This window comes from Silene latifolia, chromosome X (assembly GCF_048544455.1).
Source record: "Silene latifolia isolate original U9 population chromosome X, ASM4854445v1, whole genome shotgun sequence".
NCBI classification, from domain to species: domain Eukaryota; kingdom Viridiplantae; phylum Streptophyta; class Magnoliopsida; order Caryophyllales; family Caryophyllaceae; genus Silene; species Silene latifolia.
Window position 1 is genome coordinate 197,411,668 of NC_133537.1, and position 11,277 is coordinate 197,422,944.

Here is an 11,277-nt window from a genome sequence, read left to right on the forward strand (position 1 = left end):
AAACTCTATTGATTATTTCATGCTCCTTCAAATTTTTTTTCCATTGATGATGATACCTTTTGATGTTTCATCTGCCGTTGAAGCTTCTCTCACCGTGATGGTAAAAATCAATTAAAGTCATATTGATTCTAATTGAAGAATGGGAGATATAATAGTTGTTAAAATAATTTAAAAGGAGAAGATTAGTTAACTACATAATGGAGGAAGATGGAGATCAAAATATAGAAGCAGTTAGAAAGAGAAGAGGAGTTGAATTGAATTACGTAGTCTTGGTTTTAGGGTTTAACATATAAAAGTAGTTGAGGAAAAATAAAATCTTGGATGTCTGATGGTATTGTGACATCCAACAGTTAATATAATCATAAACTGCCGTGTAACATTTGTCTTTCATTTGGTCTTTGTCTTGAGGTTAGCTTGAACCTTAGATTGAAGAAAGGATCAACACTCGATATTCCCTACTTTAGACAGAAGGAAAGAATTCTTGAATTAGATCCCTCTCTCTCAGAACACAAGGAAACACCGAATCGAATGATCTTTTGCGCTCTCGCCTAGTACTTGGTTCTCTATGGACAGTCTGTTGAGATTCGATTATCCTTTGGCTTTGGTGTAGATAAGGACAGGTTTTCAATTCGAGTCATTTGATAACGAACCATATTAACTAAGGATTATAACCACACATGGTACAGTCCAAGTTTAATTGGGGAGGATATACAGCTGGTTTGGGATCATATTCCGATTTCGTGACACTAAACTTTAAAATCTTCAGCTAATAAGGCTACTTGCGTCCCATCACTCGCCATCAAATTTATGGGCTTGAAGCGCGAACAAATATAACGGAGGGACCAGATGAAGTGAAAAGTTAGGTAGAAATACGTCCACAAAGATTACAGCAATCTAATTACGAGCTGAAATTCTGAATCCCTCATCAACCTACACCAAAATGGATCCCTAATTCCGGATAACTTAACTATTCATTCATGAACCCATCCTCCTCCTCCTCCTCCACCCTGAACATAACTTGAAGATTTACAAATACTGAAATGCAATGTGATTGCTTCTTTACTTCCATTCAACAATATTATGTCGAATTGTCGAGCAGTAAATGCCAACACATTGGGTGTGGATATACACTATTGCTGCTACAGCCATTCCATTCCATTCCACTCACAAGGAAATCACAGTGAAGATAGCACTTCTGCAGGGAACCAAAGTCTACATTTGTGTAGGATACCGAGCCGTGTTATTGATAGAAAATCCAAGTGACTCGAAATACGCTTGCTCAGCATTAGCCATGCGATCTTGGAATGTAGTCCATTCTCTTCTACACCTCTCCCTCACCTGAAAAGTGAGGGCATAGATTAAGTATTCACAAGTTAGATTCAAAAGATGGAAACTGTACAGATTTATGTTTTAGCAGGCATGGTATTAAACTTGAGTTATGACCAACTTGATAAATTTTTGACGGTTATGACTGCGTTTTGTGGCAGTATTTATGGCACAATTACCAAAACCAGTCCACACTAGTAAAACTCGAGATCAAGACTTCAATATTTAATACCATGATCTTAGGATCAGTCGCTGCAGCCTGTTCTCAGTAGTTGCTCTATAAATAAGGTTAATACTGCCTTAATATGCAGCTCGGCAACCTTCGAAAACTCTATCGTTGCAATTTGATGTCACATCCGATAAATAATATGGCTAATTGAAAGATTGAAAGAGCATTAGGACATCTCTTTCCCACTTCAGTAAGAAAAGAATAGGAAACTTACCCCTTCCCATGGAGCCCTGCCATTTTCGGAGTTACCCTGTCCGAAGAGATGTTTTTAGCAATGATTCACAATACAAGTTTAGAAACAAATAGGTAGAATTTCACTGACCTGATTCCCAAGTGATGGAACAGATTGATGAACTATCCACTGAGAATCTATTACTCCGATCTTCTCATGTGCAGGCTGTATAAAATGTCGAAATCAAATCACAAGTAATTTGCTCTAGTCAAATGCACGACAAAAGAGCACTGCATAAAGTAAAACAGATGGATATTACAAAACCTCAACACACTTCCGCAACGCAAAGTCCAGACCCCATCCATGCACCAAATCGTTCTGATTATATGACACATCAATATTAGATTCGAATACAACCAAAGAAAAAGCTTCTTAACGTCATTTTTTGTAGAATAAAATAATACCTGATTATTTAAACTTTTGTATAGCAACTATTTATCGTGTTTTCCTTCCTTTTTTCCATATTTCTATTGTTCTTTTTCCCAATCATTATTTTACCATAACAAATAATGAATGATGTTAACAAACCCCCAAACTAACTAGGGATATAGGCCCTCTTCTTGTTGTAAATGACAACAAAATCCACAGCATAACGTAGAAATACCTGAAGCATATGCCAAACACAGCGCCAGGCGCTTCTGGAAAATACAGGTGCCATAATTTCAATGAATCTGAATGCGAAAACAACGTTTAGAATCTTGTCAAAATCCCTACCATAAAAAAATATACATAGATATATATACATATAAAAGGTCCAGTCTAGATAATTTTACATACGCAGCACAGGGTGGAAGCACTGGATCAGGACACCATCCAGGCTTTTCTTCAGTTATTCTAAAGAAGCAGCAGCAATATAACAAATAGCAAAGGTTCAGATTAGACAGTCGAAACATAGGCAAAACCAAGAATATAAGCTACACAAATCTTACTTGTGGACCTCACTATCACCTCGTCTCTTTGTCATTTGCCATGTTAGACCTTTGTCAGGCTCCAAGCCAGGCTGCGAAATCTCTAATCCATGTTTTCTCACCAATTTAAGATATCTATAGCATTGTCAGTAGTAACTCAATTTAAATAACTTGCTCAAATAATTATTTGTGTAGAAGAATGTGGAATTCAGAAAGCTCACTCCTCTGCATTGAAGTGTTCAACCCCAAGGTCCTCATCCCATATAAATATGTAATCATAAGCAGCCACAACATCAGGATGCAAAAACCTTTTCGCATACCACCTGAGTAATATCCAAATTGGAAAGTCTAAGTAATAATATAAAGAGTGAGTCTGCGATTATCAAAACATTATTATTAAATTATTTGATTTTGGATATAATCAAGAAAATTATTTTGAAAGGGAGAAAAATTTACCCAATTAACACAACAAATTCTACATCCCAATCAGCTAAAAGGAAATGCTCAGGTACGGATTTATCATAACAGAAGTCTTACATATATGCTCCTTCATTCACAACAGTAACATGACTGAACTTGACATCTTAATTCACAGTTAACTGTCAAACTCCTAATATATTTAAGAAAATGGTATTTTAAGCTTTAACCAGTAAAACATTTCAAATAAGACGTTATGACCATAACTTATGGTCAAGCATTTGAGTATTAAACATAAAACAGCAAATGTTCCAAGATAAATTCGATGTTATAAAATAAACAGTGATAAATTTTTAACCTGTACAGTTTGATAGGGGAGTATCTGTTTAACATGAGATTTTTATAGAAAGTTCCATTGAAAGGAAAGTAAATCATAAGAGCGCAATCGCACTTTAACACAAAATAACAAACATTTTCGAATAATTTGTCTGAAAGTAATTGGGGTCCCTTTAAACAATCCGCTACCTTGGTCCAAAGTAAATCTTAAAAATAATTGTCGCTATAGATAATCTCAAAAGTGAGAGCACTCTTTCATTAGTTTCATTCACCCAAGGCCCAAGTAGACCAAATTCCTTAGTTATAAGTCTGCACATTAGCATTGTCACTTCTTCTACCCCACATTCCAAACAAATTTAAATTGAAAGAGGCACACCAAAGAACTAGGACATGCCCATTGATCCCCTCAAATTCCAATTGCCCTCGTCTATATAGGAAAATCAAGTCCACAAAAAAGAAAAAGAATGTGATCCACATTATAACTCCTTTCCAACACATTACACGAACAATAGGATAAGTATCATATAAGTTTACCCCGCAAAACTCCACAAGGATTAATCCGTTACAAAACCAAAGTCCAACATGGACATTAGGGGGCCTTTGCTCCCCAAATCTCCTTCATTAATGGACTCAATAAAGAATTTTGGCCTCAGAGCTGATAAACTAAAACTCAAAATTAAAATCCAAAGAATATCACATCCAAGCAACAGATGCACCGTAAAGCAAGAAAAGGAATCAAAAAGCTCTATGTTATACAACATGTGCACATATTCAAGTGATGGACCCACCATGACTCACATTTTGAGACATAAGTTACCTATTCCCAGAATGAGGATACAGTATGGAGACATCCTCAGAGAATTGGCCAAAAATATAATCACATGGAGTTTAAAAGTGAAATAAAGAGCTTTGAGACATAGAGCCTAATCATCAAAATTAATACTACACATTCCATATAGGAGACTAAAACTACTTTTCTCGTACATGCCCACCTCTCTATCTTCGCTGAAGTAGTGCAGTAGTGGGTCAATTAGTGTCCGGTGCAGATTTCATAACATAATTCTTTTATGTTGCGTTGAATACGGGTTTGGCCTAGCTATGTCATCTCTTTTTGCACCCGTCCATAATTCTTTCTAGCCATACGGCAATCCCCGCCAGACACTTTAAGAATGAGAAATGACTAAGCGCTAAAGACAAGCACCGGATGTATGAATGTTATAACTGCTAAACAAAAACCTCATTCCTTTCCACTCTATTAACAATGTTATTGTTGGGTAGTTGACATCAACTGAGTTAAAAAGGCTTTAAAGGTTACCAAAATCACATTTGGAGATTGTAAAAAATACATTTATAGTGTACTAGACAAGATTAAATCTTAGATAGAGACTTAATATCACAAAGCTAATCCTTTGATTTTAGAAGGCGTGGGAGCCACCTCAGCTAAAGAGCACTGTTTTTAGGACAATTTCTTTCACAAGTGAAAATTGTTCGTCTAATCATACTCCTTATTTGGACTTTCAAGGGGTCAAAATGGAAACTGCAAAGTAATACCCTCAGAAGTAAGTCTAAGGGTGTGTTTGGATAGCAAAAATGGAGGGAAAGGGAGGGGAGGGGGAAGAAGGGAAGGGAAAGGGAGAGAAGGGAAGGGGAGGGGGAATGGAGTGTGGGTGTTTGGATACAATTTCCCTCCAAATCTTGCCTATTGTGGAGAGATTTTGATTAGGCTTGAAGGAGGGAAATTGGATCTTTCCAAATCTCTCCCCCTCCATTTCCCTTCACCCTCATTTGCTATCCAAACAAGGGATTTTAAATCCCCTACTCCCCCTCTCTTTCTTTTCCCTTCAAATCCCGCAATCCAAACACACCCTAGATACGCATCTAAAGCGCTCCACGTCGTTTTGACGAAAGCGTAACTCATCCTTATGGTTAAGTGCGCACGATTTTTTAAACTAAGGTCTAACCGTTTCACCTTTACCCTACCATTTCTTGCTCCCAATAGGATAATCTATTTGGATTTTCTTTTGAAGGTAAGCCAATTAAATAAGTTGCCACTTTATACAGTAATTTACAACCAATTGTGTTGTAAGATGTCTACATCTGCCAACAAGAAGAGCTTGTCCACACTATTTCAAACAACCTCACACATTGCTAACATTCATCAGAGACGCCAAATCAAGATCGACATAACAAATTTTAGAGCTCCCATATCACAAATTTAGAGTTCCCATATCAACTGATAGGAATAAAAATAGCATCATCCGGAAAGTGCAGATGGTAACATGAACGCCATCTCGTCTTACTGTAATACCCTAAAAGACCCCACAATTGTTTGCTTTATCCATCCGTCAACTCAGCCCATCATCAACCAATAACAAGACCCTTCACAATGGTTCAGCTAACTTCAGTCCCCTTCCCCTTAGGAAGAGAACTGTTCCTTAACATCAACTAATATGCTTTTGATAACCCCTCATCCGATGTCTCCGTAACATACCAGAACCATTCATTTTCAAAACATTGTCCCTAAAAGCCTTTTCAAAATCATGTTCATTGAAGAAAGACGAGAACCCTCTTCTCATTTCATCGAAAATCACATTAGCCACCAATCAGAATAATCTCAGATGAAAGCACTAAAGCACTCTTCGAGGAAAACATCGTAATAGATGGAACAACACTTATATGACCTTCAACATCTGATAAACAATTATACCTGCACTTGTGAGGAAACTTATAGGACAAAAAACTTTAGTTTTGATTGCCCTATCCTCGGGGACTATTATTGAAATCATAACTTAAACACATTGAGGATAACTCCATTCGAATGAAACCCATATAGACCCACTATCTTATTCTTCTTCACACTGGACATCATGTCCTGTATCTTCTTCGAAGGTCTCTCTAACCTCTTGCTGCGCTGGGATTGGACCACAAGAGATCATTGATCATGGATCTATCTATGCATTGTTCTGCAACTTGTTTCTTGAGTGTGTACATTACCATTGTTGCACTCCACCTTCATGATAAAATCTGCCAATGCATATTTCTGACTTCGATAACCAATTTAAGAAATGTAATCACCATCTTAGATAGACAACACTTTCATATGTTGATTTTGATCGCTTCTCCTTTGGTAGAATATATTGGACACTTCTGTAAAAATAGAACCTTCTTTGTTTCAAATCCTCATTTAGATCCCCCTCATTGAACTACCTATCAACAAGTTAAAGTTCATTTAGGACCTGACATCTTGTAGTTCGTGTAAACCCAAAGATTTCTTTGTTCAACGCCTTCAGTTGCTCCTTAATATACTTAAATTTCTTCACAAACAAAAATGACGCCACTTTGGCCACTGCACAAGTATTCGACCACTCGCTAACCCTCTTAGAAAAATCATGATGAGTGATCAACATATTTACTTATCATGAAGGGTTAGGACCTCACTTCACTGGACATGAGTGGATGACCAAAGGGAAATGCTCAGAGCAAGGCCTTAGAGCTCAAACTAAAACCCAAATGGTTATATAAAACGATCAAGCATGAAGACACCCTTCAACGACCAACACTTAATAACGTAAACCGTCCATTAATCAACAGTATATCACATAATCTCTTGGATATAAGAATCAAACTATTGCACAACTCTTAACGGCATAATAAAGCCGTGTCCTTCTCCAACATATCGTACAACTTTGAAAACAGCCCCAATTATCCACTTCGGTAGAAAAATGTCACCACTAAGTTCCTCCCAAATTTCCGCTCTAGGTCTAAGGGCAATAGAACTGTCTAAGGTCATTAACAAGATGACCCCCCACCCCCAACCCCAATCCATTACCCTCCAAACGCACAATATTCAGCAATCCTATTTCTGTAGTTTCCACTTCGGAAGCAAAACTTGAATCAGATAATACCAAAATCCCATCTCAACATTTGGTGAAAGGAAGCATTTCCAACTCCTTCATAAGCAAATCCCAAAAACGGATGAGAAACATGCCAGCAGATAACCCTTGTGAGATAATGTTATATTCTCTTACTAACGCTACACACCTTGTGACGCCATATCATAAAGCTAATGACAAGCACTTCAGTACTTCACTGAATGCAAAAAAAATGAGAATAAAGATAGCTCTGTAGTTGCTCACCACTTGGTTTGTTTACGAGCACTGACATGGATAGCTCGCTTTGACCACTCGAACTCATCCCACTCAGTTGTCCGACCATCATAATGAAAGAGGACAATGGTAAAGTTCTCTGAAAACTGTGACATCAATATCAGCAAAGGAAATTTGATATAAAACAAGTCATACAGCGAAACAGCCTAACCTTCTTGACACATGCATCAATAGTGGCTCTCTGATCAAAACCAACTGTGAAGGTAACTAGATATTTGGGTTTGACAGTCAAGTCCTGCGAACATTAATACGTCATACACCTTGATTAAAAAAAAACATTTAATCTACTATGTAAATGCCGTCCCATAAATTAGCATTTCCTTGCCTTAGAAGTATGCATCTTATGTATGTGGTTTGCTTGATTGCAAAGAACAATTGCACTAATAATTTTTTTCAGTAGAAACAAGATATTGAAGGAAGGGGAGAGATAGGGTTGACGTGCAATGGAGCATAATTGAATACACCTCTTGTGACGAATGCAAACGCTGAACTCCAGCAAATTTTTAATACAAAAAACAGTATTCAATTATGGTCCCCTACTAGTCACTCTTCCACCTTGTCTTGTAAAAAGTGATCTGCTACACTGTAATTCTGAGCGTCACTTATGTGTTAGAACCCTACGTTTGTCAACAACTTCACATAACTGGATTTGCAATGGTAGCAATGCTTAAACATGCAAGTATGAGATGATAATGGTAAAACATTCAGAGCAAACTAAAAGATGCAACATATTCTTAGATCAAACAAACTATATTATTTCATAAAATTTTGATTGGTATTCTGATATAGGTTCCAGCCATCTTTACCACACCATCAAGATGAGCCATAATGACGAGCTTATCTATAGAAAATGCATTTTTTTCACGGAATTACATAATTGATTCAATCCATAATCTCAAATTGGTCATCGTGCTTAGATTTTTTGGTGGTTGCATAATAAATACAGCCAATGCACTTCAAAATACAGTCATGGTAACCTTCACAACCTTTACAAAGCGGTCGCAATGTGGAGTTGCAGCCTAGATTTAATACCATGCATTTTCTTAACAAAGGCAACATACAATACAGGAATCTAATTCCAAACAAAATCATCCGGCAATAAACTAGTTAGCCAAACTGCTATTACTAAGCAAAAAGCAAATCCAATAACTCCAGATAGAAAGTACACCTCTTCAGGCAAACCCCAAAGTCTACGAACAAAGAAATCGGTTTCAGATACAACAATTCCTGGTGGTAATAGCTCAGCACCCCGGGGATTTGTTGGTGCCCAAACCTGTGTATCACCTACAATGTTAATGATGGCACTAGCTGACAATGATGGTTATACTCATGTTGCCTTTGGTTACCACAGAACTTCAACTTTGAAAATTACCTGAAGCCTTAAGAAGTAACCAGAAGCTTAAAACTATAACATAGAAATATGACACAGAATATAGATAAATGGAACAAATAGCAAAGACTAGCTCATTGCAAAACTAACTGAAGCGTAACACAAAAATAAGACTAAGAGAACAGGATTTGGTCAACTAGTACAACACAATTGATACACAAACACGTCACAAAAGATGGGCAAAGTAGACACACAAACTTTGGATCCAACCAATCAAATGGACGAAACATGATTATGTCGTAAACCTGAGATAAAAGCAAAATAAATCAACTTGACATTGTCAAATTTAGTCTTTAAAAGATTATGTTGATGATTAATCTATGTTACTTCGACACTTCACTAAGCAACAGTATCGCATGTCAAGATACTTGTTTGACCATAATCATGTATCGCTTTAAATTTTAAAACGGAGTGTCACTCCCCCCAACCAACCCCAATATTATCGGCACAATTTTCATCTTGGGTCATTTAGAAACAGAAGGGTAAGATTGCGTACAACCGACCCCATTGCCTCGCAATTTGCGGGAGCCGTTAACGCATTGGGGTAATGTTGTTGTTGTTGTAGTAAGTGCCACTAGGGAAGAAAAAGTTCTCCCAAATTCATTGTTGCGAAAATCATAGAATGGACCAGCGAGTTCATGATACTATCACTGCCACTAGGGAAGAAAAAGTTCTCCCAAAATCTGGAAGACTGGGAAAAATTTTAGGCTTTGTCTCACCCAAGTACATTTTAGCAATTTAAGCATAGTTAAAGACATATAAAAGAGGGTGCCTACCTTGGTGACATTTAATATCTGGCCCTCTGAGGGCACAACTGTTCTCCCTTTCAATGTAGACCAGACATTCAATAGGGCTTGGGTTGAAATGCCAGAATACTTGTCTTCAATGTAAGTAAGATCAATTTGAGGGAGTAAAGGAGACGGGAAATTTATCTGTCAAAAGTAAGCATTCTCAATTAGTACCATGACTTTATTCTAAGATATTATAACTGATGAATGGAAGCTAGTTCGTGATCAGTTTTAACTTTTAAGTTGAATCATCATGTACCTTTGTCATTGAAAGTGTAGGAAAAGATACCCCCAAAAAGAATCCAAACACGATTCCAACAAATGTAGTCAAAATAAGCTTCATCATTTCATTTGGTTTTCTCATGTGCCCACTGTAGCCAAGGGCAAGGAAAATTTCGTTCAGCAGAGATCAACTTAATAAATTAAACGGGGTACGAAAAATTCAACTAGAAAGATCAAAGTGAAAATCAACCTCCGTAAAATACTTTTCATTTTTAATAGAAGGCGCAGACGGCGGAACAGAAAATGTACAAGTCCTGAGCCTCCGAGAGATGGGTGCTCAACATGCTCATCAAACTTAAGATCTCTGGAATATTGAGAGATGAGGAAACAACTTGACGGCCATCATCATATATGCCTGCATCAGTTGCAATATTCAGGAATGAACAACTATAATTTCATCAAAATCAGCTACCCCTAAACACAGTTAACAATTACAATTACACGGTTACACCGTCTCGCAAACAGCTACTATAATTCCGAAAAGGCGTACAAAAAATATGTAAAAATGAGAATCTAAAATGAATCACGTTAATCAACCAACACAGGCACTAAATTATTGAAAAGTAGGAAAAGTAGAAAGAATGATAGTAGTACCTTTTGAAAAGAAGAAATTGGAAACGGAAAGAAAGGGGGTTATTCAGTCAAAACCCTAAAATTATACGACCGAGAGAATTAATTTATAAGCTTTGCTGGGCAAATAAGTTTGGGGTGAGATGGTTCACACTTATTTATCTTCCTTATTTTTGGCACACCAGCAGTTGAGATTTCGGTTGAGGAAACAAACAATCAATCAAGTACAGTTCAACCTTTAGAATTATTTGGAATTCAATAGAAAAGCGATGGAATTGAGGTCTTTCCAACCTTGAGATCTTGACTATGGTCTTACATTCCGGCGGTAACCTAGGTAGCCCAAACGAATACGCTCACATAGGTGAGGCCGTGAGGGCACAGATCACATCCGATTCAAAGTCATATTAGAAATTCTTGAAACCTGATATCCATATTCAAACCAAATGTTTCGGATATCCAAATGTAAGACACGGGACACGTCTTTATATTTTACTAGGTGGCATCCCGCGCTTCGCGCGCCCTGTTTTAAAATTTTGTTATTATAATTGAAGAAAATCCGTCTTAATTCATATATGACATTTATATTTTACTTATACATAAAAATAAATTAATCTATCTCAAAACTTAATTTTT

The 11,277-nt window shown here is 37.0% G+C and overlaps 1 protein-coding gene across 1 annotated transcript; it reads right to left on the bottom strand.

Moving 5' to 3' along the window:
• Positions 1–847: 847 nt before the first annotated feature.
• Positions 848–11,049, bottom strand: LOC141623776 (uncharacterized). Its single transcript, XM_074439927.1, has 15 exons — positions 10,669–11,049; positions 10,265–10,429; positions 10,052–10,163; positions 9,781–9,936; positions 8,783–8,887; positions 7,766–7,849; positions 7,585–7,700; positions 2,917–3,018; positions 2,717–2,830; positions 2,565–2,621; positions 2,392–2,458; positions 2,052–2,105; positions 1,878–1,952; positions 1,770–1,805; positions 848–1,338 (listed from the first exon to the last, which is right to left on the bottom strand). The coding sequence occupies exons 2-15, from the start codon at positions 10,282–10,284 to the stop codon at positions 1,213–1,215; spliced, it is 1,224 nt and encodes a 407-aa protein (XP_074296028.1). The 5' UTR covers positions 10,285–10,429; positions 10,669–11,049; the 3' UTR covers positions 848–1,212.
• Positions 11,050–11,277: the final 228 nt, after the last annotated feature.

What these genes read in the sequence shown, in the direction of transcription:
- LOC141623776 (XM_074439927.1), bottom strand. Translation starts at nt 10,284, where the DNA reads ATGAAAAGTATTTTACGGAG. An exon ending in AGATATTAAATGTCACCAAG is followed by an intron (nt 8,888 to 9,780) that starts GTAGGCACCCTC and finishes GGTGATACACAG; the next exon opens with GTTTGGGCACCAACAAATCC. An exon ending in CGTTGCGGAAGTGTGTTGAG is followed by an intron (nt 1,953 to 2,051) that starts GTTTTGTAATAT and finishes CATTTTATACAG; the next exon opens with CCTGCACATGAGAAGATCGG.